This window comes from Hippopotamus amphibius, chromosome 2 (assembly GCF_030028045.1).
Source record: "Hippopotamus amphibius kiboko isolate mHipAmp2 chromosome 2, mHipAmp2.hap2, whole genome shotgun sequence".
Taxonomy (NCBI): domain Eukaryota; kingdom Metazoa; phylum Chordata; class Mammalia; order Artiodactyla; family Hippopotamidae; genus Hippopotamus; species Hippopotamus amphibius.
This window is the reverse complement of record NC_080187.1, coordinates 5,872,458-5,899,372: the sequence shown is the minus strand read 5'-3', so window position 1 is coordinate 5,899,372 and position 26,915 is coordinate 5,872,458. Positions and strand designations below refer to the sequence as shown.

At 39.6% G+C, this 26,915-nt stretch overlaps 1 protein-coding gene across 2 annotated transcripts in view; it reads left to right on the top strand.

The window, feature by feature from the left end:
• ABL1 (ABL proto-oncogene 1, non-receptor tyrosine kinase) overlaps positions 1-26,915 on the top strand; it is a 124,896-nt gene that overhangs the window by 56,260 nt on the left and 41,721 nt on the right. Inside the window, exon 1 of one of the 2 annotated variants that reach the window (XM_057720953.1) lies at positions 25,743-26,560. The exons of the other annotated variant lie outside the window; for it this stretch is intronic. Within the exon in view, the coding sequence (XP_057576936.1) occupies positions 26,482-26,560 (79 nt within the window). The 5' untranslated portion in view covers positions 25,743-26,481. Of the gene's footprint in view, positions 1-25,742; positions 26,561-26,915 lie in introns of those variants that run through there. 2 annotated transcript variants of the gene reach the window in all.

The window sequence follows — 26,915 nt, the reverse complement described above, 5'->3', positions numbered from 1 at the left end:
ATGGACTCGGTTCTGATTCTATTGATGCGTGCCTGTTCTTCTACCAGTGTCATACTGTCTTGGTTCCTGTAGCTGTATAATGCATCTTGAATTAAGGTGTCTTCCAATTTTGTTGCTCTTTTTCAGAATCATTCAGCTATTCTAGGTCTTTGCCTGTCCCTGTAAATTTTAAATTTTCTGCCAATTTCTTCTAAAAGCCAGTTAAGATTTTGATTGAGATTGCATTGTCTGTTATCCATTTGGAGGGGATTGCCATCTTAATACTGGCTTCATGAGGAATCAGTATTCTACAATCCATGAGTGTAGTGTCTCTCTCCATGTATTTAGGTATTTTATAATTTCCCTTCCCAATGTCTTAATAATTTTCAGTGTACAGGGCTTGTACATCTTTCATTGTTAAATGATATTTAAATAGAATTGCTATTAAATTTATCTTTCTAACTTTTTATTGCTAATGTATAGAAATAAAAATGACTTTTGTATACTGAACTTGTATCCTGCAATTTGCTAAATTCACTTATTTGTTATAATGGCGGTTTTTTTGTGGGTTGCTTAGGGTTTTCTCCAAACACTTGGAGTTTTTTTGTTGTTGTTTCTGTCTTTAGATCTTTTGTCTTTAGCTGGGCTGCTTTGAGTCTGTCCCACTTGTGACTATGAGTAGTTCAAGGGTCAGTGAGAGATGTGAGCGTAGAGAGTTTGGAGTTCACCCTGGTCTCTCTCCCTTCTAGGATTACTCTACACTCTTCTGCACTCATAGTTTCCTGGCTTCACTTTTCTGACTCACCAAGTCAAAAATGCTGTGAGTTCCAATATGCATGTTCCTACCCACTCTGTATATGACATAAGTTATAGTATCCAAAGACAAGAAATTGTTTGATTATAGGAACTTTAAAAACAAAGGGGAAACATTTTTTCAAAATGATTCCTGAGTATGACAGAAAATTCAGATAGTTAATATAATATTTTGATGATAAAAGGAAAGGAATCTTTTATCTGGCAGTTCTTGGTCACTTTACAGAAAGAAAACCCAAATTCTAATTTTACTTTTTGTCTATCATTCATTTAAAAATTTGCAATAAAAGATTTATAAGTCCCTTTCTTAATGAATAAATAAGTTTATTAACATTGAGCCAAAATTGCCAAAATTTTTAATCACAGTTCAGTATTTTATTCAGATACACTCTCTGTAGGCATTATAAATCTAGACAGTTTTCCTCAGACCCTTTACGTTTACCGTTAATAATTTACCCTCAAATTTGTCCTTTGGTATCTTTTATCATTTATAAACCTTTGAATTAATTAATATACCTTCTCAGGTCTGTGTTTATGAATAGATGATAAAATTAAAATTCTTAACTAGTAAAATTTAACTGATTATATCACATTAAATAAAACAATGCATAGATTATATTGGTTTACTGTCTTAATAAACTAATAATTCTCTTTATGAAAAAACAGACAAACCATATTTATGTTCTATACATATTCTTATTTATTTTATTTATTTTTAAATATTATAATATATTTAAATTATTTATTCATTTAGGCTGTGTTGGGTCTTCGTTGCTGTGAGTGGGCTTTCTCTAGTTTGGGCAAGCGGGGGGGCTACTCTTCATTGCAGTGTGTGAGTTTCTCATGAGATGGCTTCTCTTGTGGAGCACGGGCTCTAGGCACACAGGCTTCAGTAGTTGTGGCTCGTGGGCTCTAGAGTGCAGGCTCAGTAGTTGCAGCACATGGGCTTAGTTGCTCCTTGGCATGTGGGATCTTCCTAGACCAGGGACTGAACCCGTGTCCCCTGCATTGGCAGGCAAATTCTTAACCACTGCGCCTCCAGGGAAGTCCCCATATTCCTATTTCTCGGTAACCATTTATATTAACCAACTTTAAAGTTAAAGTTTCTAGACACAAGAGAAAACTAGAAGACGGGAAACCAAGAACTGTCTAGCAAATTTTCTATGTCACTTTAACAACTTTTAAGATGGCAAAATAAGCATGGATTTATCATTTAGAGAAATTTACACGGGCAGTTAATCAATCTATAGGTAATTCATATGTAAAAATAAGGAGGCAGGGTAATTTAAAACTATATGTGGTGCCCAATGTGTGGATCTTTTCCTTTAGTTAGAAATTATCCATATATCCAAAGGTTATTAATTAAATCAATTTATCATTTGTTTAAGAGATCTTTAAGTTGAGTAAACATCTGGAAATTAAAACTTAGGCCAGCACATCAAATCTTTATGATTTAAAGCATTATAAGAATTCATGAGATTAAGTCATTTTAAAAAGATATTTTAAGTTCTTTCAATTAAATTCAGTTTTATTTTTTATAATTTTAAACAATTTGTGGAAACAGTGATAACTTACTGGATCCATAGAACTAATAAAATTAATTTAGAAGGTTTAAATTTTGAGAAATTAACCCCAAATCTTACGTTGATTTAATTATTGCATTATTTTTACGTCATAATAAAATCAGGAAGCATAGAGTTATTTTTAAGCTAATTTTATCTCACTCTAATATACAGTCCAAAGAATCATCTAATTATCAGGAATATTACATAAATATTTTAATATAAATAAACCTCCTATGGTCATATATCCAAAAAGATTTTTATGACTCTTGAATATACTAAGCCTAAGTATAGGAAATAAAACTATTACCCAAACACATATTTAAAAAAACTTTGGGGTTATAATTTCAGCAAGGGAAAAGTAGAAGCAAAAATAGTTTAATTTTTCTCTCTTTCTTATGGAAATTTTGGACTGTTAATCTCTACTAGATATTTCTTGAGGCTGCAGGTAAGGACAGACAATTATTTATTATTTATTTATTTATTATGGTTGCTGCGTTTGGTCTTTGTTGCTGTGCGCAGCCTTTCTCTAGATGCTGCGAGCAGGGTCTACTCTTCTGTTGCAGCGCATGGGCTTCTCAGTGCAGTGGCTTCCACTGTTGCAGAGCAAGGGCTCTAGGTGCTCGGGCTTCAGTAGTTGCAGCACACAGGCTCAGTAGTTGTGGCTCGTGGGCTCTAGAGCACAGGCTCGGTAGTTGTGGCGCACGGGCTTAGTTGCTCTGTGGCATGTGGGATCTTCCTGGACCAAGGATCAAACCCATGTCCCATGCATTGTCAGGTGGCTTCTTAACCACTATGCCACCAGGGAAGTCCCAGAACAACTATTTATAATTAGTTAATCTCCAAACTTTCCCAAGAAAAGAGAAAATATGGGAAAGGAAGGAAGAAGTGAGAGGAAGCTGGCTGCAGATATGAGTGGCTGATCATCTTCTCTATGTAAGGAGAGGAAAAGACCTAGACAAGGGAAAACCCATTTTGACACGCCCACTCAAAGCTACCAGAGGTAAAGTCAATACAGATGGTTTAAATAGTAATTCATATTTTTGACAATCCTATTAAGCCGTGTCCTTTAAAAACTGGCACTTATTAAGTAAGGGAAAACAGAGAGAGGTCTCCCAATTTAAAAAGGTGATCTGTCATTTAGATGGGCAAGACAGAGACTCTCCACATGAGGTTTCTTTCCTTTTTGTTCTGAGTTTAATGTGTCTCTTAAATGAAAAATCTTATTCATAACAAAATTTTCAAAATGGCAACTGTAATTTCAGATTGGTAGAATTATACCAGCTAGAGAGAGATACATATGAGTTCAAATACAAAGAGAGCAGGTATTTGGCCCAAAGGGCCGGGCAAAGACCTCACAAGAATAGTGTTGGTTGGAATGGTGCTTAAGCAATCTTGAGAAAGAAGAACAGAGCTAGAGGTATCATACTCCCTGACTTCAGACTATACTACAAAGCTACAGTAATCAAAACAGTATGGTAGGGCTTCCCTGGTGGCACAGTGGTTAAGAATCTGCCTGCCAATGCAGGGGACATGGGTTTGATCCCTGGTCTGGGAAGACCCCACATGCCACAGAGCAGCTAAGCCCATGCACCACAGAAAACAACAAACAGTGTAGTAGCAACACAAAAACAGACACATAGATCAATGGAGCAGAATTGAGAGCCCAGAAATAAACCCATGCACTTAAATAGTCAGTTGATCTATAACAAAGGAGGAAAGAATATACAATGGGGAAAAAGACAGTCTCTTCAATAAGTGATGCTGGGAAAACTGGATAGCTACATATGAAAGAATAAAATTAGAACATTTTCTTACACCATATACAAAAATAAACTCAAAATAGATTAAATATAAGACCAGAAACCATAAAATTCCTAGAAGAAAACATAGGACACTATTTGACATAAATTGTAACAATATATTTTTTATCTGTGTCCTAAGATAAAGGAAACAAAAGCAAACACAAACAGTTGGGACCTAATTAAACTTAAAAGCTTTTGCACAGCAGAGGAAGCCATTGACAATATGAAAGGACAACCTACAGAATGGGAAAAAAGTATCTGCAAATGATATGACTGATAAGGGGTTATTATCCAAAATATATAAATAGCTCATACAACTCATCATCAAAAAAATAAACAACCCATTTAATATGGACAGAAGACCTGAATAGACATTTTTCCAAAGAAGACACAGAGATAACCAACAGGCACATGAAAAGACGTTCAGCATCACTAATCATCAGAGAAAGGCAAATCAAAACCACAATGAGATATCACCTCACACCTATCATCAAAAAGACCACAAATAACAATTGTTGGCAAGGATGTAGAGAAAAGGGAACTCTTGTGCACTGCTGGTGGGAATGTAAATGGGTACATCCCCTATGGAAAAGAGTAGAGATTCCTAAAAAAAAACTGAAAAAAGAATTACCATATGATCTAGCAATCATACGGTATATGATTTCCTGGATATATATCCAAAGAAAACAAAAACACTAATTTGTAAAGATAGATGCACCCAATGTTCAAAACAGCATTATTCACAATAGCCAAAATATGGAAGCTACGTGTCCATGAACAGACGAATGGCTAAAGAAGATGTGTGTGTGTGTATGTGTGTGTGTGTAATGGAATACTACCCAGCCATAAGAAAGAATGAAATTTTGCCATTTGCAATGATATGGATGGACCTGGAGGGTTTTATGCTTAGTGAAATGTCAGACTGAGGAAGATAGATACTGTATGTTATCACTTATATGTGGAATCTAAAAAATAAAACAAGTTAATCTAACAACTGGAACAGACTTAGAGATATAGAGAACAAACTAGTCATTACCAGTGGGGAGAGGGAAGGTGGAGGGGATTAAGAGGCACAAACTAATGTGTATAAAATAAATAAGCTACAAGGATATATTTTATAGCACAGGGAATGTAGCCAATATTTCATAATGGCTTTAAATGGAGTATAACCTATAAAAAATTTTGAATCACTGCATTGTACACCTGAAACTAACTATACCTCAATTAAAAAAAAAAGACTGGTGCTCTGGTGCTTATGCAAACCTCATATCTCCAGAATTTGGTCAAAGATCAGACCAAGTGGAGTCCCAGTGAACCCTTCAGCAATAGATGTCTATCACTATCCTTAGAAAACAGGGCTTGTGGAAATTCTCTTTAACAACATTTGCTTAACAGTGGAATTAGGTTCTTCATTCAACCAACCCAACCAATCAACAATGAGTAACTGTATGCAGGACTTGGCTGTAGGTATATACAAAGATAGATCAGACATAAGACATAGTTTTAGCTGCCTGGGGAGCTCACAGTCTAGCTCTTCTTTTGAGCAAAATATTGCTTAAGTTATTTCCTTAATGGTAGGATAAATCTGCCTTGGAATTGATCCAAGGTGATTTAAGTACTATGCAATAGTGATACCAATAAGACTTAAATTCCAGAGAACCCCCTGTGGGATTCTAGCATGCTGCAGAATACGAGGATTCCTGTTCTTATGTTAGTAAGCCAGGCCAGGCCTATTTTCTGTGATGACTTTTTTTTTTAATAAAATAATGCATTCACTAGTTTAAAAATTAGTATACAAAAAAGTAGATTGAGAAGTCTTACTCTGACCCTTGTGCATATCTGCTTGGTTATTCCATTTTCATTTCTCCCATGTAGTGTTTACTATAATCAGTTTCTTAGATGTCTTTCCATTGTTTCTTTGTGCAAATATAAGCAAAATGAAATCATACCTTTTTTTTTTTTTTTTGGCTGTGTTGAGTCTTTGTTGCTGTGTATGGGCTTTCTCTGCTTGCGGCAAGTGGGGGCTACTCTTCTGTTGCAGTGCACGGGCTTCTCATTGCCGAGGCTTTTCTTGTTGTGGAGCACAGACTCTAGGTGCAAGGGCTTCAGTAGTTGCAGTGCGTGGGCTCAGTAGTTGTGTCTCATGGGTTTTAGAGTACAGGCTTAGTAATTGTGGCGCATGGGCTTAGTTGCTCTGCAGCATGTGGGATCTTCCTGGACCAGGGCTCAAACCTGCATCCCCTACATTGGCAGGCAGATTCTTAACCACTGCATCACCAGGGAATTCCCTGAATTTGTACACTTTTAAATCCCATTCTTACACAAAAGCTAGAATACCAGTTCAAAGACAGTCAGGCAGGAGGAATTCTGTCTTACTTGGGAAAGAATCAGCACTTTGTTTGTAGTCAGGCCCTTCAACTGATTGGTGAAACCCACCCACATTAAGGAGGGCAGTCTCATCCAAAAACACCCTCATGGAAGCAACCAGAATAATGTTTGACAGATATCTGGGTACTCTGTGACCCAGTTAAGCTGATACATAAAATTAACCATCACAAGGGCCTTGCCCCAGTTAGTGGTAGAGTAAATGCTACTCTGGTCTTGCCTAACAACGTTTAAGAGCAAAACCCAAAAGGATCAAACTTTCCAAACTGTATCTCAGAACAAAGCTAAAGAATATCTTTAGCAATACAAAAATATCTAGGCCCCAACATGGCACAATTCACAATGCCTGCATCCAGTCAAAAATTTTAGGTATGTAAGAAAGTAGGAAATAAACCAGTAACTGACCAGAAATGACACAGATGGTAGGATTAGTAAATATGGACATTAAAATATTTACTATAATTGTATTCCGTATGTTTAAGAAGCTGGAGGAAAGGTTGTATTAGTTAGGGACATGGAAGATGAACTTCTAGAGATGAAAACTACAATTGCTGAGATGAATACACTGAATGGAATTGATGTCAGGATAAACAGTGTAGAAATAAAGATTAGTGAATTTGAAGACAATGTAAACTATCCAAAATGAAATACAGAAAGAAAAAAATCTGAAAAAAATTAAAGAACAGAGCATCAGTGAAGTGCCGGGCCAAGTATACGTGTAATTGGAGTGTCTGAAGGAGGAAGGGAATGTGAAGGATAGGGGAAATAACAGAAGAAAAAAATGACTGAAAAAAATTCTCCAAGTGTAATGAAAGTAACGAACCCATAGATCCAAGAATCTCAAGGACTGCCATGCACAAGAAACATGAAGAAAAACGGTATCAAGGCACATTACACTCAAGTTGCTTGAAACTAGTGATAGAGAAGAATGTTAAAAGCAGCCAGAGAAAATGAAGATTAGGATGACAGCAGATTCCTCTTTGAAAATAGTGTAAACCAGGCAGCAGTGGAACAACATCTTTAAAGTAACAAAAGAAAAAAATTGTCAGTCTAGAATTTTTTCTTGGTGAAAATATCTTTCAAAAACAAAGGCAATATAAAGTCTTTTTCAGACATATCAAAAACTGAAAGAATTCATTACTACCAGGCTTGCACTAAAAAAATATAAAAGAATATCATTGCAGCAGAAGAAAAATAATACCTGGTGGCAACCAGAGCTACAAAAAGAAATTGATACACTGGAAAAGGGTAACTACACTGTTAATATATAATATTTTTCTCCTTATTTAAGTCTCTCTTTAAAAGATATGTCTTTTAAACAAAAGCTGAAATAACATACTGTGACATTTATAGCTTGTGTAGAAGTAAAGTTTATGACAGCAATAGCACAAATGGGAGTGGGAAAATGGAAGTATACTATTGTAAGATTCTTATGCTATATGTGAAGTAGTATATCGTTTGCAAGTAGGTTGTGATAAGTTAAAGATGTAAATGATAAACTCTAAAGCAGCAGTTATAGCTAATAAGCCAACAGAGATAAATTATAATCATGAAGATATTTAATTAATACAAAAAAGGGCAGACAGAAGAACTTGGAAAAATGAGCAGAGAACAGATTACATAGCAGTACATCTGAAACTTATTTTTTAAAAAAGAACAGACTGGATAAACATAAAATAGGAAGATGGTAGATTAAAATCCATATTGATATTATATTAAATATAAAAGTCTAAACATCCCAATAAAAAACAGAGACTGTCAGGTTGGATAAAAAAGTAAGACCCATTTATATGCTGCCTACAGTGAACCCACTTTTAATATAAAGATACAAATAGATTAAAAGCAAAAGTGTGGGAAAAGATGTACCATGTCAACATTAATCAAAAGATAACTTGAATGGCTATATCAGGCAAAGTAGATTTCAAAACAAAATATATTACCAAGGATAAAGAGAGTCATTTCATAGTGATAAGGGGGTCAATCCAATAAGAATATATAATCCTAAGTGATTATATATGTATTAGAGATTCAAAAACATGAAACAAAAACTGACAGAACTGCAAGGAGAAATCCACAATTATGGTTGGAGATTTTAACACCTCTCATTCAATTGATAGAACATGTAGACAGAAAATCAATAAGGATATGGGAGATTTGAAAAATATAATCAACTGTCCTTACTTAACTGATGGTTATAGAATACTCTACCCCCTAAACAGTAGAATACACATTCTTTTCAAATGCACATCAAGCTGTTACCAAGTTAAATCATTTTCTGGGCCATTAAAAAAGTCTCAAATGTAAGATGATTCAAGTCATAGAAAGTATAATCTCTGACCACAGTGGAATTAAATGAGGAATCAGTAACAGAAAGATGTCTGGAAGAGCTTTCAACTCTTTGGAAATGAAATAACACACTTTTAAATAAACCATATGAGTCAAAGAGAAAAAATCAAAAGTGAAATTAGTAAGTACTTGGAACTGAATGAAGGTGAAAAATGCAACATAAGATTTGTGGGATGGAGCTAAAGGGAAATTTATGTAACACAAAAACTCTGTATTAGAAAAGAAAAAAACTTCAAATAAATGATCTGGGATCCCATCTTAAGAAACTAGAAAAATGAAGGCTAGTGAAACCCCAAATTAAGCAGGGAAAAAGACCAATGTGGAAGTCAGTGAAATAGAAAACAGAAAAATCATAAAAAAATCTATGAAACCAAAAGCCAGTTCTTTGAAAAGAGCAGTAAAATTGGTAAACCTCTAGCCAGGCTGATCAGGAAAAAAAAAAAAGAGAAGACAAAAATTTTAATAAGTGAACCAATGAGCAACCTAGGAAAAACAGACAAGTTCCTTGAAACACAAACTGCCAAAACTCACTCAAGAAGAAACAACCAGAATAGCCCCAAATCTATTAAAGAAATTGAGTTTGTATTACTGTTAAAAACCTTCCCACAAAGAAAACTCCAGGCCCTGATGGCTTTACTGGTGAATTCTACCAAACATTTAAGGAAGAAATATTATAAACTCTATGCAGCCTTTCCAAAAAATAGAAAAAGAGGAAACACTTCCCAGCTCATTCTTCAAGGTCAGCATTACTCTGCAGCTGTTCCCTCTTAGTCTCTCCTCCCTGTGCAGCCAGAGTAATCCTTTTAAATGTAATCAAATCCCAGTCTCTCCTTTGCCCCAAACCTTTGGCTTCCCCTCTTCTCCAAAGTAAAAGCCACAGCCCTGACAAGCACATTAGGCAGACAAGATCTCCCCACCTCCCCACAACCTCCCTTTACTCTCCCTCTTACTGACTCTGTTCCATCTACACTGACCTCTTTGCTCTTCCTTGAACTTTCCCCAGTCATCCTCCCTGTCCCATTGACTTTGCGGTCGCTGTTCCCTATGCTAGGAAAGTTGTCCTCCCATAGTTCACACTACCTCCTTTAGGTCTTTGCTCAGTTGTCATCTACAGTGATGGTTTTTCTGATCACTTTATTTAAAGTTACAATCTCAGTCCCCACTCAACCTCAGCATCCCCATCCCTCGTACCTGCTTTTTCTCCCTAGTGATTTGTACCCTCTTATGTATTCTATAATTTAGAATAGTTTAGTTTATTTTGTTGTCTATAGTTTATTTTTTCTCCCCCCCCCCCCATCAGAATGTGAACTATCAAGGGTCATGGATTTTTTTCCCTTGTATTCTACCTGTTGTAACCCTAGAGTGTAGGACAGTACCCAGCTCTTAGTAGGTACTCCATAAACATTTGCAGAATATTTAATATTTATCTCTTAATGATGCTCTCTTTGCTTTGTTCTCAAAAAAAAAGAAAACCACCTTCCTGTCTAAAGCAATATATTATCAGATTTTCGCATAGTTTGATGACCAGGAATTTTTAAACCCATGGATTTACAAGAGGTGTATCTCTCCTTTGTGGGGAAGGAGACAGGTAATTATGAAAGCAACATTAGGAAAGGAGAACTGACAGAGGCGTTTTTAGGCAGATCAGTTTTAGAAAGGATGATATATGAAATTGAAGCTCTGAAAGTTGATTCCTTTTTAAATAAATACTTGCATACTTCTTGGAAAGCTTATATGTACCCCCATCCAGGCATACATGCCCCCATTTTGAAGGCTAAGACCAAAGTTTATTTAACTTAATGATAGATACTTGCTGTTTAAACAATCTACAATGAATATATGTGTATGCATATTCACTTGTATGTGTGTGTGTAGGTAAGTCTGTAGAGTAAATTCCCCCAAAATAGAATTGCTGGGTCAAAGGGTAAATACATTTGCAACTTTGGTAGATATTGAATATTGCCAGATTTCCCTTATGGGGCTTTTTGAGAACCAGGAATCAGATATACAAACCCTAGGCAGAGTCAAGAGCTAGTAACTGTAGGACAAAGTTAAAGGCAGTTTTGTCACCTTAAATAGTGGAAAGCTGTGGAATTGATGGAACAGTTCTTTCAGTCCTTAGGAGACCATGTACAAACCTGTTAAGCCCGCCCTCCCGCCCCTTGTCTTTGTACAACTCACTGGCAGGAAGTTGAACATCCAGGGATCTGGACACTGTTTTTCATAAAGTGAGCTTTCTGGCTCACTTGCTCTGGAAATGTTGAGATAGGAATCAGATGCAGCCAGCCAGGACTGACGGTCCATGTTCTTGATGTGGTTTGCTGGAGACCTGCCCCTCATCCTCCCGTCCCAAAGGCTCCTAAATCCATTTGTGAAGATTGGTTGGTTGTGGGCATAGTCTAGATAAGGGAAGCTAAGTTAGCAAACTTAGTCTTTCTAGTCAGGAAAATGTCCATGGTCATTTTTAAAAAGCCCTTGACAAGGAGAAACAGAAAAATTTACCTTAGACCTTGAATCAGCTCACAGACTGAAAGCCTGGACAGGTCATACCAGCCATTTGGTTCAGCCTCTGTTTTGCAGGTGATTGAGGCTCAGAGTGGGGGAAGTGCCTCCCCCAGCCTTACAGAACTCACTGGAACCCTGGGCCCTGCTCTCCTGCAGGGCTTCTCTTTATCACCCACAGCTGCCTCTCCTCCATGGTCACCAGCGCTTTCCCATCCAGGTGCAGGGAGGTTTGCATTAGAGAAAGACAACCCTTTAGCATGGATTTCTACCACCTGGCATGACAATGGATAAAGCTACTTATCGGTGCTGTTTGTACTTCTGATAAATATTCCACTTTGGGTCTTGTAGGGCAGAAGGAACAAAGGCAAAGAAACCAAATGGTGTAGACTGTACTCACTCCTTTAGGACCATTAATGTAATTCTCACCAGCCAAGTCACTAATCACTATTCACTATTATAATTCTCACCAACCAAATCAAGTCCAGTGATGGAGTGCCCTCTCACAGCCCCAGAGGGGTGTTATTCACAGGGAAGCACCGAGTTGGGGCTCTGGCAGTGAGTGAACTCCCCTGAGGAATGGGCCATTCGAAGAAGGAAAACAGTGTTTTCATTGAGGTATAATTTATATGTGGTAAAATTTGCCCTTTTTAGAGTATGAGTTTTGACAGTGCTTATAGTCATGTAACTACCACCGCCGTTGAACTCTAGAACTGTCCCATCATTCCCGCCCCCACCCCCCCAGTCCTAATTCCTTTGGTTGTCAACACATCCTCCCAGCCCCTGCAACCACTTTTCAGTTTCTGTCCTTAGGATTTTGTCTGTTACAGAGTATCGTAAATAGAATGATAAAGTGAATAGGCCAGGATACATTTAAGAGTCATCCGTGGTGTTGCATGTAATCAGCATGGTTCATCCCTTTTTATTGCTGAGTAGTGTTCTGTTGTATGAAGGTGGCGCAGTGTGTTTATCCTCAGCTGCTGGAGGGCATTTGAGTTGTTTCCAGGTTTTGATGATTACAAATAGAGCCGCTGTACATTCACACCCAGGCTTTTGTGGGCACATTAATCTTCATTTCTCTTGATGGAATAATCAGGAATGGAATTGCCAGGTCATATGTTCAGTGTGTGCTTAACTTATGAGAAACTGCCAAACTGTTTTTTTGTTTGTTTGTTTTTAAGAATTTTTTTTTTTGATGTGGACCATTTAAAAAGTCTTTATTGGATTTATTACAATATTGCTTCTGTTCTGTGTTTTGTTTTGGTTTTTGGCCACAAGGCATGTGGGATCTTAGCTCCCTGACCAGGGATTGAACCCACATCCCCTGCATTGGAAGGTGAAGTCCCAACCACTGGACCACTAGGGAAGTCCCTGCTAAACTGTTTTACAAAGTGAATGTGTTATTTTGCATTCCCACCAGCAATTTCTACCAATTTGCATTCACACTAGTTGCTCCACATTTTACCAATACTTGATATTTTCTCCCAGTCTTTGACTTGTTCTTTTCATTCACTTAATAGTGTCTTTAGAAGAGCATAAAATTTTGGGAATTCCCTTGTGGTTCAGTGGTTAGGACTCCAAGCTTTCACTGCCCAGGTCCTGGGTTCAGTCCCTGGTCCGGGGGGAACTAAGATCCTGCAAACGGCACAGCACAGCCAAAAAAAAAAAAAGAATGGCATAGATTTTTAATTTTGATGAAGTACAGTTTATCAGTTATTCGTATTAAGGTTCATATGGTATTGTACCTAAGAAATTTTTGCCTAAGCCAAGGTCACAAAGATATTCTTCCAAAAGTTTTTATTTAACATTTAGGCCTATAATCCATTTTGCACTAAATTTCATATGTGGTGCATGTTGACCAAGTGTCATCACTTTGTATGTGGGTGCACCATATTTCAGGACCACTTGTTCACAAGACTGTCCTTTCTCCATTGAATTGTCTTTGCACCTTTGTTCTAAATTCTGAAAGGAGAATGGTAAAAAGGAAGAATCTTTCACTCTTTGTATACGGCTGGTTTCTCCATTAGGAAGCCTTTCCTAACATCTCTAGGCAGAATTACCCACTTCTTCTGGGCTCCGTTTTTTTGTTGTTGTCGTTTGTTTATTTTAGTATTTTTTTGGCCACTCAGCGGGCTTGCAGGATCTTAGTTCCCTGACCAGGGACTGAGCCAGCGCCCTTGGCAGTAAAATCTCGGAGTCCTAACCACTGGATTGCCAGGGAATGTCCTGGGCTCCTATAGCTATTATGCATACACTTGTTATCAAATTTTTCTCACCCTTATAATTCTTTGTTTCAATGTCAGCTTCTCTCTCCTTCACGCCCCTCTCTCAAGACCAAGCGTCCTCGGAGGCCCAGAAGTGTGTGTCTTCTTCCTCTGCATCATCCTCCTCACGCTGGCTCTACACTGCTTGTTGAATCAGTGGCACGTTTTCAAATCTCTGATGACGAGTCAAATCTTTAATTGACAAGAGATGACAAGTCAAGAGCTTTATGAGAGCTCTAGACATCAGATGAGGACCAAGAAGTGGAGATAAAGACCCAGCTCTCTTTAAAGCAGGAACTGTTTCTTAGTCCACTTTGGCGTGGCGTCTGTTTTGCCAGGCACGCGTGGGGTGGGTCTGTTGTTGATGGGATCTCAGCTTCAGAGCATGCCAGCCTTCTTGAGTCCCTCTTCCCATGGGATTCCTTCATGCTGGGCTTCAGTCACTGTGGCTTCGTTGGGAATACAGTCATTCTTCCTTACTTCCTTGAGTTATTTTGGAGATCAGACACGAAAAAGTAGGGGGAAAGGCTGGACAGTATTGAGAATTATTGACTAATTTTGCAATTCCTTTGTTTATCAGAAGCTTAAGACTCATGAAATATTTATTGTTAATTAGTTCCAGTATTTAATTGGTTGCTTCTCCTTCTCCTGATACTTTGGAAACAATATTTACTACCTAGAAATTTTCCTACAATAGATCTTAAATATTCTTAACGTTTTGATCTCAACTAATAGACCATGATACTCGGTTTCTGAGAAGTTGACCAGTTTGGACTGTATGTCCAGAAGATGAGTGGTGCCAGGGTGTGTATTTGGGAACTCTTAGGGTTGCAGCCCTGCAGGCCTCTGTGAAGGGTGCAGACTGGAAAGCTGCAGTTGCTTGTGAGAGCATCCAAGTGCTTCCTGTGAGTGGGAGATGTGTTTCTGAGCCTTTCAGTCTTTGATGCACCAGGTTGCTGGCTTTCTCAGATGTCTCTGTTTTAATCAGCCTGAGCTCCGTCTCTCACCTCCACCCAGGTCTTGATCATCTTAGTTGTATACACAGTCTTTCCTCTCACATACACCCCTCAGCCAGGAATATGTTGGAAGTCAGTAAGAGGTGTCAGGGCTGGGTGGAATTGTTTCATGTTTACTCTCTGGGAATGTGGCTCTTATTAGAAGCATCTCTAAATAAGATGCCACTTATGTGCAACATGTAGAGCATGGTCCTTTTAGGTTCACAGCATGGAACTGAACAGCCAGACTTATTGCATTTCTAATCCTTTGTCTCATCCTTTGTACAGCATCCAATTAGGAAAAGGGGTCAAAATCAAAGACTACATTGCTTTCTTCCTTTTTTATTAACATTTTTTGAGGTAAGATTTACATGCCATAAAATTTACCATTTTAGTGTACAATTCAGTGATTTCTAGTAAATTTATAGAGTGCAGCCATTACCACAATCTAGTTTTAGAACATTTCCATCATCCCCCCAAAAATCCCTTGTGCCCCTTCACAGTCAGCCCCACCCCCATCCCCAGGCAGCCACTAAGTCTGCTTTCTGTCTCTATAGATTTGTCTTTTCTGCACATTTCATATAAATGGAATCATACAAAATGTAGTCTCTGTGACTGGCTTCTTTCACATCACAGTGTGTTTTTGAGGTTTATCTATATCATAGCACGTATCAGTACTTCATTCCTTTTTATTATTGAATATTATTCCATTCTTTGGGTATACATTGTGTTTGTAAATTCATCAATTGATGGACGTTTGGGTTGTTTCCAGTTTCTGGCTGGAATAATGCTGCTGTGGACTTTCATGTACAAGTCTGTGTCTGGATATGTTTTCATTCCTCAGGGTAGATTCCTAGGAGTAGAGTTGTTGGGTCTTACAGTAAGTTTATGTTTAACTTTTTAAGAAACTGCAGAAGTATTTTCTGTAGTAGGGCTGTACATTTTCATGTTCCTACCAGCAGTGTATGGGTGTTCTAGTTTCTCCACATCCTCACCAACACTTGGTTTTGTCTGTCATTTTGATCATAGCTACTTGAGTGGCTGTGAAGAAGGACCTCATTGTGGTTTTAGTTTCCATTTCTGGAATGATTAATGGTGCTGAGCATCTTTTCATGTGCTTATTAGCCATTCATATTTCTTCTTTGGTGACACATCAATTTAAATCTTTTATCCATTTTTTAATTGATTTGCTTACTGTCTTATTATTGAGTGTTCTCTGTGTTCTGGATACAAATTCTTTATCAGATATATGACAGAACACAGAATTTTTTAGTCTTCCTCACACCATTACCAGAGACTGTGGAAAGGAGAAGGGACAGGTAAAGTAGTAATAATAATTAATGTGTAATATTTGAGTCTTTGTTATGAGCTGGATGCTGGACTATGTGTTTCACAGCAATTATTTGACACTTTCTCATTTTCTAAAGGTTATAAGATAATTTCAAATGCTTGCTCTCCAATTAACAGTTTTTAGTAGACAAAAGAAACAATTGATTTGGGATATTCTTAGATTTATGGAAGTTAGACCTGGTCTTCTAATATTACCGTAAGGACTAAATGGCTGTTAGACAGATGCAGAATACCAGCGATTTAAACAGCTAGATGTTTATTTCTTGCTTCTGTCACACACCTTCTGTCTTATTACTTTTAAGGTGTGGATTCTGTCTCAGGATCCAAACGACCACTCCAGCTAGCCTGTCCCCTTGCAGGCAGTGGGAGGTAGAAAAGAGAGGGAGGACCTTCTCATTCCTTTTAAGAACCTGACCCAGAAGTTGTATGTATGGGTTCTGCTCCCCATATCATTGGTTAAAACTTAGTTACATGGTAATGACTAGGTACAAGAGGGACTAGGAAATGTAGTATTTTTTTTTTTTTAATGAATTTACCTATTGGCTGAATTGGGTCTTGGTTGCTGCATGTGGGCTTTCTCTAGTTGCAGTGAGTGGGGGGCTACTCTTCGTTGTGGTACGCAGGCTACTCATTGCAGTGGCTTCCCTTGTTGCAGAGCACGGGCTGTAGGTGCACGGGCTTCAGTAGTTGCGGCACGTGGGCTCAGTAGTTGTGGCTCTCGGGCTTTAGAGTACAGGCTCAGTAGTTGTGGTGCACAGGCTTAGTTGCTTCACGGCATATGGGATCTTCCTGGACCAGGGCTTGAACCGGTGTCCCCTGCATTTGCAGGTGGATTCTTAATCACTGCACCACCAGGGAAGCCCAGAAATGTAGTCTTTATTCTGGGGCCATATGTCCATCTGAAACTTAGGGGTTGAGGGTGAGACAGGAGAACAGATGTTAGGGGCCATTGTTGGGCTTGGTGGTTCCTGTAACTAGTTTGTGTGGGATTCCCATTACTTTTTCATCAAAGAAAGTCTAGTTGATATGCGGTTATTGGCCTAAACCTTTTGGAGGAGTTCATTTTACTGTTGTTTTAGAATTGCACCAGAATGTTCTTAATGGTGAAGTAGCCATAAAAATGGATTATTATTGCTTAGGGAATGTGAAGATACCTTAGTGATTAAATACAATTCTGGAGTTGCTTTACCGAGTATAGATTTTATATACCAGCTAGGAAGGGTGGCAAACAGGAGGACACCTTCTGCCAGGTTGACTTTGTTTTGTAGTTTTCTTTCCAAGTGGCTTTTCCCCCCTGACAGGACCCTTTAATGAGCAGTTTCTCCAGTGTTAACTGCAGCTGTTCTTTGGCTAGTGTGTAGTTCTGGATTAATATGCCATATCTGTCTCTTCAGGAAGAAAAAGAACAGTACTGTTTCATTTAGAGATGTCATTGCTTCTCTAAGGACAGCAGTGATTTCTAACAAGTGTAGGGAAGAAATCTGGATCCATTTGTCCTTTGTATGTTTAAAACCTTGACAACAAAACAAATTGGTACTGAATGTTTTGAAGAAACAAACATTAATGCTCCCTGAGTGTTTCATTTCTAGGTTTTCAGGCCTTGGTACATCACCAAGAAATCTGCTGTCCCGGATGCAGTTCTATTGCTGAGAAAATTTTAATATCAAGGGAACTCATACTTTTACAGCCCATTTCAGCTGCCCCCGAGATAACTTGGATAAACATGGGCTCCTCCACCTACCTCCTAATCCCTGCTGGGTCTCACACTGTGGGGAGGTTCAGACAACTTGTTTTCTTTCCCTTCTGGCCCTTCTTGCTACACTCCCCTCCAGCTGCCTCTTTCCCCCACCCCCAAAGTAATGTGATCTCCTAGGCCTGGTCTGCTGCTTTCGCAGATTCTTTTAGTCTTAGAGAAAGAGAGGAAAAAAATTAACCATTGGTTTTCCAGTTTGGACTTAACAAAACTATAAAAGCCAAAAGCAGTGCCAGTGTTTGAAAATAGAAGGAGCATTGTTTGTAAGTAACCAGTGCTTGGGCTTTTCTTTTATCAACCAGTTCTAGTTAAGTGAGCTTAAATTTACCTTATTATAAAGGTGATAGTCTGAAGCCTTTAGATTTGTGCAACATTGCTATTTTTGATTTGTTTTGTAGATATCTTAACCTTTATTCAATATTCAGATTAAAAGCAAACAAGACTTTCCATGATTTAAAATAAAATTCTGTGGCGTTTATTTCAAGTTAACCAAAGTAAAAGGGACAAAGACAGTTCATGAAATCATGCAAAACCTCTTTAAGTTGAATTCAGGGACTTAGAGTTTAATACGAATATCTCAAACTATTTTTGTTTAATAACATATCTGTTTATAATTTAACTTTAAATTATGTGACTGGATTTAAGAATTCAGGGTTTGGTTGTTTCTTTACCACCAGATATTAAGATTTGAGACCTGTAATTTGCAACAAATTTTAAATACTTTTTCAGCCTGGTATCCTAAAACTAGTCTGTCAGCTCTTAATTATGGGTGCCTAGTAGATGTCACATAATGGAAAAAATCTAGCAAGGTGGTTTAGAGATCGGTTTCTTTTCCTGGCTCTGCCACTAACTTGCTACGAGACCTTGTACAAGTTACTTAACCTTTCTGTGCCTCAGTTGTCTCATCTGTAAAATGGTCAAACTAGATTCTGATTTAAAATGATTAAAGTTTGCAGACCTGTTTTTATTTCTGTTACCTCCCCCAAGCCCCACTGGAATGATAGTAAAAAGATTTTTTTAAAAGTGAAAATACATAAGGACAAAAAGAACCCCAAACGAAAAGTAGATAAGAAAGTTGAACACATTTTTGGAAAATGGAAGGCAGTCAAAAGTGTGGCAATAAACTTAGCAGAATCAAAGAAGCTGAAGCCTAACCTCTTCTGAGAGAGACATTGATTAGAAGTAAGCCAGTTTACTTGTAAGAACCTGAGAGAAAAAAATCAGAAATTAGAGGCATTAGTACCAGAGAAAGCAGGGGATCCTGAGGCCTTTAACTGAAATCAAGGGGATCAATTGAAAGTCTGTAAAGAAGTGTTTAGATTCTTCACACCTTTCCCCATCTCTGTACAGCCAGGTGACCACTTCTTCTTCCCACCTACATGAGACTAGAAGTGTTATTGAGAAATTGCCCTATAAAGGCTCCAGACTCAGGGGTGTTACCCCCAGCAGGGATGCAGGTAAGCTCTTGGGCTGAAAACAGTGGGGTGGGCAAGAGCAGATTTTTTTTAAGTCTGCATACTGAATAATGAGATTCTCAGCCCTCTTCTAATACCTGGTAGCCAGAGCCCTAATAGAGAAGAGATAGAAAGATTCTTTTCGAGGGGAAAAAAAAAATTGAATAGTTCCAGAGAACAGCCCATTTGGGGGTCCTCTTGATGGGAAGGTAGGCTCACCACCTCCCTTCATTGAAGTCCACATGTTGTGCCCCTTCTATGGATACTTCTTACTTATAATGAATGGACAGCCAAATTAGAAGTCTCTACATGATAGATAAAGGGTAAAATAAATTCACAGAAAAAGGGAACATGGTGGAAATAAAGACAATGCAGGAAACAGAAGAAGAGTCCCGAAGAACTATTTGTCTCTCACCTCAGAGAAAAATATTGCAAACCTCAGACAACATTGTGTTATTAAAAAGTAATAATCAGAATAAAGTGAGCCCTTTAATGTTGAAAACATGATAGCTAAAATTTAAAATTCAACAGAAGACTTGGAAAATAGTCTATCTCAGAAAGCAAAACACAAGACAGAGACTTAGACAACAAAAGAGAACAGATAAGAAGATTAGAAGCTCAATCCCAGGGCTTCCATAATACATCTGGTAGGAATTCCAGAAAGAGAGAACTGAGGGAAATAGAGGAGAATTCAGGAGACAGTAAATATCAGAAAAATTTCAGAGCTTAGTGAAGTGAGTATTTTCTGGAGTTAAATGACTTAAATCTTTGAATTGCATTGGCTCCCTGAGTGCACAGCATAATATATGAAAAAAGACTCACTCCAAGCCATATCATTGTAAAGTTTCAGAACCCCAAGAACATTAGAAGGTCCTAAAAGCTCCCAAAGAGAAAAGCAGGTGATATATAAAGGATCAGGAGTCAAAGTGGGATTGTATTACTAAACAGCAATATTGAAAACTAGAAGACAAGGGAGAAATGCCTTCAAAATTAAGTGGGGAAATGTCTTCAGCCTAGAATTCTATTCCCAGCCAAACTGAGTGGAATGGAAAGGCACTTTTTAGACATGTACTGCTCCCCCCATGCCCCGCCCCCCCCCCAGGAAGCTCTACTGGGTGATGAATTCCAGCAAGATGAGGATGTAAGTCAATAAATAGAACTGAGGATATTTTAAGTGTTTTAGTATTTGGAAAAAACTCAGGTGTTTGACAGATATTTGAAATGCTTGGGGAAAAAACACTAATAGGCATATAAAAGACTAATCAAATGAAAAAATCAAGGCAATTAATATCTCCAAGATAAACAAAGTTATATAATAAAGGAAGCATTCACAGTATATTATTGGTGGAGCAATGAACAATGTTTATATCATCATAATAAAGTCAATACTGACCATCGATTTAACCAAAAATTGTGATTTTATTGTTTTGGGAGGTTGGAGAGGTGATAGTATAATACTGCTATAACAAGTTAATATATAATGTGGAAAGCTGATGAATCCAGAAACAACAATATGAGGATATTAAAAATCTGAAGAAGGCTGCTTATGGGGAAACATACAAGGGGGTGGAGTCAGGGGACTTCTGATTTTATGACTTGTAGTACTATTTGATTCTTAACCATGTATGTGTATTACTTTGATTAAAAATAAAAATTAATAAAAAATATTTGGGGCATACCAACAATATTAGTTTCCTCTGGGAGAAAAATTGTTTGTTATGTTTGACTTGTTAATTATAAAAATGTAGTAAAATCTTACTAGAATGAGATTTTCTAGAAAGTGGATGTATTTACTCTAAAGCAGTTCAGATTTGATGCCTCCCCCACTGAGAACTGTAGCTCTGGAAATACCAAAGGGACTAACAAAACAATCAGTGTTATATGAAAGATGGTCTTATGTGTGGCCTGCACATCAAGTTCTCGGCCTGAAATAGGCCCCCACTAAAGATGTGGGGTGTGGAGTTTGTGTTTTGCCTCAAAGCTGTGGTTGTAAAACTTTGGCTTTAGGATTAAAGATAGGACTCTCTGTGACATTTAAACCTTGGTTACTACTCCTACCCCTTAGCTAGTGTTTCTTTCCCTTAATAAAATAAGTTGATTTCCTTGTCCCTTGGAAAACCTCCAGACTGCTTTCACTCCCTCAGAATGTGCTTTCTGGAATTATTTTCACATATCACATTTGTTAATTTTAGCTCTTGACTGCATCTCAGTAAGACTTAGGCAGGAACACAGGCTGCCACCTGATATAGTGAGAGTCCTCTTTTGGAAATAACAATAGGTGTTGTTTACTGAGCACCTCCTCTGCTTTGGGCACTTTCGGTACATTATTTGTAATCTTTCTCACCCAGTGAGAGAGAAAACCCCCATTTTACAGACTAGAAAGTTGAGTCACTTGCCCAAGCTACCACAATGAGTGATGCGTCTGAGATTGAGAATAAGGTTGTGAGATGTCATAGCTCATTCAGCCTCCACTGCGTTGCCTCTCCCTCTCACCTGGTTTCTCCTCACCGGAGTCCCTGGACCTTTTGTGACACTTGACCAATAAAGTGGTCACTTTTATCTCACTGAAAAAAAATTTTTTTAAAGGTCTTTTAGTGAAGTATTGGGGGCTTTTTAATTAATTACTTATTTTGGGGCTGTGTTGGGTCTTCGTTGCTGCGCACGGGCTTTCTCTAGTTGCGGCGAGTGGGGGCTCCTCTTCATTGTGATGCCTGGTCTTTTCATTGCAGTGGCTTCTCTTGTTGCAGGCCATGGGCTCAAGGTGCGCGGGCTTGAGTAGTTGTGGCATGTGGGCTCCGTTGTTGTGGTTAGTGGGCTCTAGAGCACAGGCTCAGTAATTGTGGTGCATGGGCTTAGTTGCGCCAAGGCATGTGGGATCTTCCCAGACCAGGGATCGAACCTACTTTGGCAGACGGATTCTTAACCACTGCACCACCTGGGAAGTCCCTCTCACTGAAAATTTATGATACTTAAAGAGATGCATGTATGCCCTTTATAGGGGCAAAAGTGGGTATGATTGATATGATCTTCTAAGCTGCATTCTCCAGTGGGTTGGACCCACATCACTAGGGAGCCTGGCAGGCTCTCACTGGACAGTGTCTGCAGAATCAGAGGATGTGGACTTTGTTGGCATGGGAAATAGCATGCACATACCTCAAGATCTTTGCTCTTTCCTCCTAAAGTTACTAACTGGACTGGAAACAGTGAAGGGATCAGTCAGATCTGTGACCATTTGGTCCTGGGGGTCCCAAACCAGGCACCATGTCAGATTCATCTGTCTCCCTTAAACCCCCAGCCCCTGCTGCTCCCAGGTAGAGCTTCCGTACCCTGCATCCTGCATCTGTGTCCTGCTTTCTTTCCTTGATCAACTTCTGTGGTGGGCCCTTGCCCCCCCCCCCACTCCCCCCCACTTTAAAAAAAAATAGGATAAACTCCAAACTTTAAAAAAAAATAATCGATCTTTATCCAAAATTTTCAGAGAAGAGTTCTCTTTTGGTAACTTAGAACTATGCAGTTTCTTAAATTCAGAAATTGCTTTCAAATGAATAAATTTTAGAAATATCCATCCCTGTTTGTCCTATTCTCAGGGAAAATAAGAAGCACTCTTCCCTCTTCCAACAGTGGTTTTAAACTTAAGTATGCACACAGATCCTCTGGGGAACATGTTAACTTACAGCCCATTCCATATATTCTGATTCTATAGGTCTAGAATGGAGACCAAGAGTCTGCATTTTTAAGCAAGCACCCCAGGCGATTCAAAATAGGTTGTCCGTGGACTGTACTTTTAGAAACACAGCTCAGATCACATGCTTTAATGTAAGTAAGGACCTTTATTCTTTCTTTTTTAATATTCTTAATATAAAAATATTCTTAGGGACTTCCCTGGTGGTCCAGTGGTAAGACTCCGTGCTCCCAGTGCAGGGGACCTGGGTTCAAGTCCTGGTTGGGGAACTAGATCCCACATGAGTGCTGCAACTAAGAGTCCACATGCCGCAACTAAGAAGGCTGCATGCCACAACTAAAAGATCCTGCATGCCACAATGAAGATCCCACATGCTGCAACTAAGACCCTGCACGGCCAAAACAAATATTTTTTAAAAACAAAAATATTCTTAAATATCAATAGTTCTAATTCCCTGAATTGTTTTAAGACATATTTTTCAATAGTTAATGATTTTTATTTCATCCTCTGGCTTTGCTACAATTATCCACCTTTCACTTAAATTGCACATTATTTCCATTTTGGAAGGTTCAAGGGCTTTAGACCTTACCTAGCCGTGTGAACCTGGACAGAATACTTACCCCTCCCCATCCCTGCTTACCCGCCAGTTTCCTTACCTGTAAATGGAGTTAAGCTACACAAAATTTGTAGGACTGTTGGCTGGCTTATGCCTGGTACATATTAGGTACACATTAAAAGTTTATTCCTTTCCCAAACTGAATGCAACATAGCAAACAAGTTAGTTCACAGTTCTTTTTAATTTTTTTGTCCCCCCCCCCTTTTTTTTTTCTTTTTTAAGTTAATGGCTTTTAGGTTTAAGGTTGCCTAGAGGGAATCCTTCTTGGGCCTTTCTTCATTCTAGTAAGGAGATTGAAGCTGTCTTATTTGCTTGTAACAGAATGTTTTTTATATCTTGTGAATAAGTTTCAAAAGCATCAAAAGCTAGATCTGGAAAGACTAGTCCTGGCTTAACTTGGTAGTAGTAGTGTGCAGCTTGACGATATTTTCAATATGTGTTGCTGCTGATTCAGAGCGTTTTGCCAGACCTGTTGATGTATGGTTTTATAACTGTGTTTTAAAAGATTTGGACACAGTTTATAAGCATTACTCATTTTAAGAGGTTTTTAAGGGATAAGGTCATTTAAGACTCAAGAGCAGAATATTAGTAATAGTCATTAGCTTTTTAAAATAAACTTACATGCTAATATAAAGTATAGCACATGCAAACAAATATCTGGGCCTGTATTAATTGATAGAATTAAAGGATATAGTTAGAATTGCAAAAATGCCCATTAATGTATAATTCTTTGCATTAAGGTGCCTATTTAAATATAGCCCATTAAATCTGAAATGCTGTATAATGACAGGCTTTATTATAGTCTGGTCCAGAGCCCTTGAACTTTCTAAAATGGCACCAACACAGTAGTTTTCAGCTTATTTGTACTGGTGGCACCCTTTGGGATTTTAGTTTTGGCATTACACTTGGAGGTTGAAAGTTTCAAGTAACACTAAACAAGTTGGCCCTCATTACAAACAGGCTCTCTGGCAGAATGATAGTGTCTCCCAGAATCTAGATAGCATCCACAGTCACTTGTCACCTGGTGGCCCTGTAGCCCTGTGTCTCCAGGCAATGGGAACTGCAGTGTCTTATTAGGTGCTCATAAGGCCTGACCTGGTACTACAACACAAACCATAGGGCCCTTAGTTGCAGTAAAAACACATTTCGTACATGAATCAGAATTCGACAGGACATTAACATGGAGTTAATGAGGCCCTGGCTGAGAAACCCTGTGATATACACTAGTCACATGCAGTCCACTCTTGAACTGTCATGCAGTAGTTTGAGCAGACCTGAGTGAAGACCTTGTTACTTAGCCATGCTTGGTGTACTGAATGAAGATACCCAGGTTTTTGTCATTACAGGATAGGCTGGACCACAAACGAGTCCAGCTTTGCCTCTGGAGCTGATCACCATAGCCAGGGTCCCTTGAGCAAGGCTTCTCCTGAAACATATGACAGCCTTAGTTTTTTAACCAAAGATTTAGATATCCAAAGCTTTAATTTACTTGGAATTTATTCGTGGTGGGGAGAGGCTGCATAATGCACTGGTTCGAAGCCTGATCCTTGGAGCTAGGCAGACCCGGGCTGAGGCCAGCTCCACCTGTTTCCAGCCATAGGACTTTGGGCAAGGCGCTTGACTTCTCTAAACTGTACCTGAAGAGCCAGGATAACGATTCTGTTTTCTCCACAGGATAGTTGTGCAAATGCAGTGTGGTAAGAGCAGAGGATGCTTCTCACCAGAGCCTGACTCAGTGAGCTCTCAGTACGTCATGCTCTAAGATGTGTACTAACTTAATTTTTCTCCCTATTGCAATTTAGTTATCTAACACTATTTAGATAACTTCCCTTTGCTATAGTTACTGAAATTTATCTGATTTTTATTAAATTATTTGGTAGGATTGGATCCCATATTGTTTCCCACTGATCTAGATTTCCGGTTTTGTGCCAGGGAACACATTATTGTGATTATTGTTATTTATTATGTTGTTATATGTTATGACATTGTCTGTTATCACTAGTTATAAATAGATTTGAGCCAAGTACAGCAATGAAATGGGTTTTAAAACAATGGCCTCCCATGGCACACACCAAACAAGGGAAGAGTTCTCCGTTGAAGAAAATGAGGCTTCTTAAAGAAGGGAGCAGGCCCATGCCCCTGTTGAGTTTTCATCGTGGAGACTAAGCTCCGTTTACAAATCATCAGAAATCATGTTTGAATTTGAACTCACACATCTCTTTTGTCTCCTAGTCTGGATGTATGATTTGACATGTGTTGCAAACTTGTGCGGCTGTAATGTGGGTTGCAGCTCTGATTATTCATTCCTCAGACACCCACTGAGTTAGTCTTAATCACAGTAAGCTCACTGAGTATAAATGAGGCCAGTATTGATCATTCCAGAGGAATTTGCATTATTCACCAACAGTCTGGGGACATAGGGTTCACCAGGGCTCCGCGCCCAGTGGAACTCTCTTGGCCTTAAGGGGTGCAGGTGGGGGCATCTCCTGCCACAGAGAAGCGTGAGGTTCCTAAGGTGATGCTGAGCAGGCCTGCCCTCCCCGACTGCCATAGTTGTCTGTGTCTTTTTTAGGGAGTTAGGATCGCACTTCCCGACGTTGAGAACCCATAAATGCCGCGCTTAAAATCACCACCCCCGCTTTCGTTAACCTAGAAATCGGCGGGGCGTCGGTTTGGGACGGTGGTAAAGAGCCAGGGCCGGCCAGGGCCTTGCGAACGCCGCGCAGCTCTGGGTCCGGGCGCGGCGCGGACAGGGTTAAGGCGGCGGGGGCGGGCCTCGCGGGCCGAGCTCGGGGCCCTTTGTTAACTGGCGCGTCCGGAGCGGAGACCGAGACGCGGCCGCGGGGCGCGGGGCGGCGGCATGGCGGGGCCGCGGGGGCCCGGGAGGGCGTGCGGGGCCAGGGGGGCGAGCCGCGCCTGAGCCGCGCCGCGGAGCCAGCCCAGGGCGCCGGCCCCGACGCCGCGGGCACGCGAAGATGTTGGAGATCTGCTTGAAGCTGGTGGGCTGCAAATCCAAGAAGGGGCTCTCGTCCTCCTCCAGCTGTTACCTGGAAGGTAAGCGCGGGGCCGGCGCCGGGACCGGGTCTAGGCGGCCGCCTGTCCGCCGCCGGGCCTTCCTAGGCCTCGCCCGCCCGCGCGCGCGCGCGCTCCCTCCCCGCCCGCCCTCTCCCTCCCTTTCCCGTTCTCGCCCTGTCCCTCTTTCTCTTTCTTTCCCTCGCCCGCCCCTGGGCGCTGCCGAGAGCCGGGAGGGTGCGGGGCTGCGGCCCCCGCGCATTCACCCCGGGAGAGCCCGCTTCGGGAGGGCGAAGTCGCGGGCTCCGGCTGCGGGGCTCTACCCGAAAGTTTGAGAAAGCCAACTCTACAGGCCTGAACGGCCTTGTGAGCCCACGTTGTAGCCTTTTCCACCGTT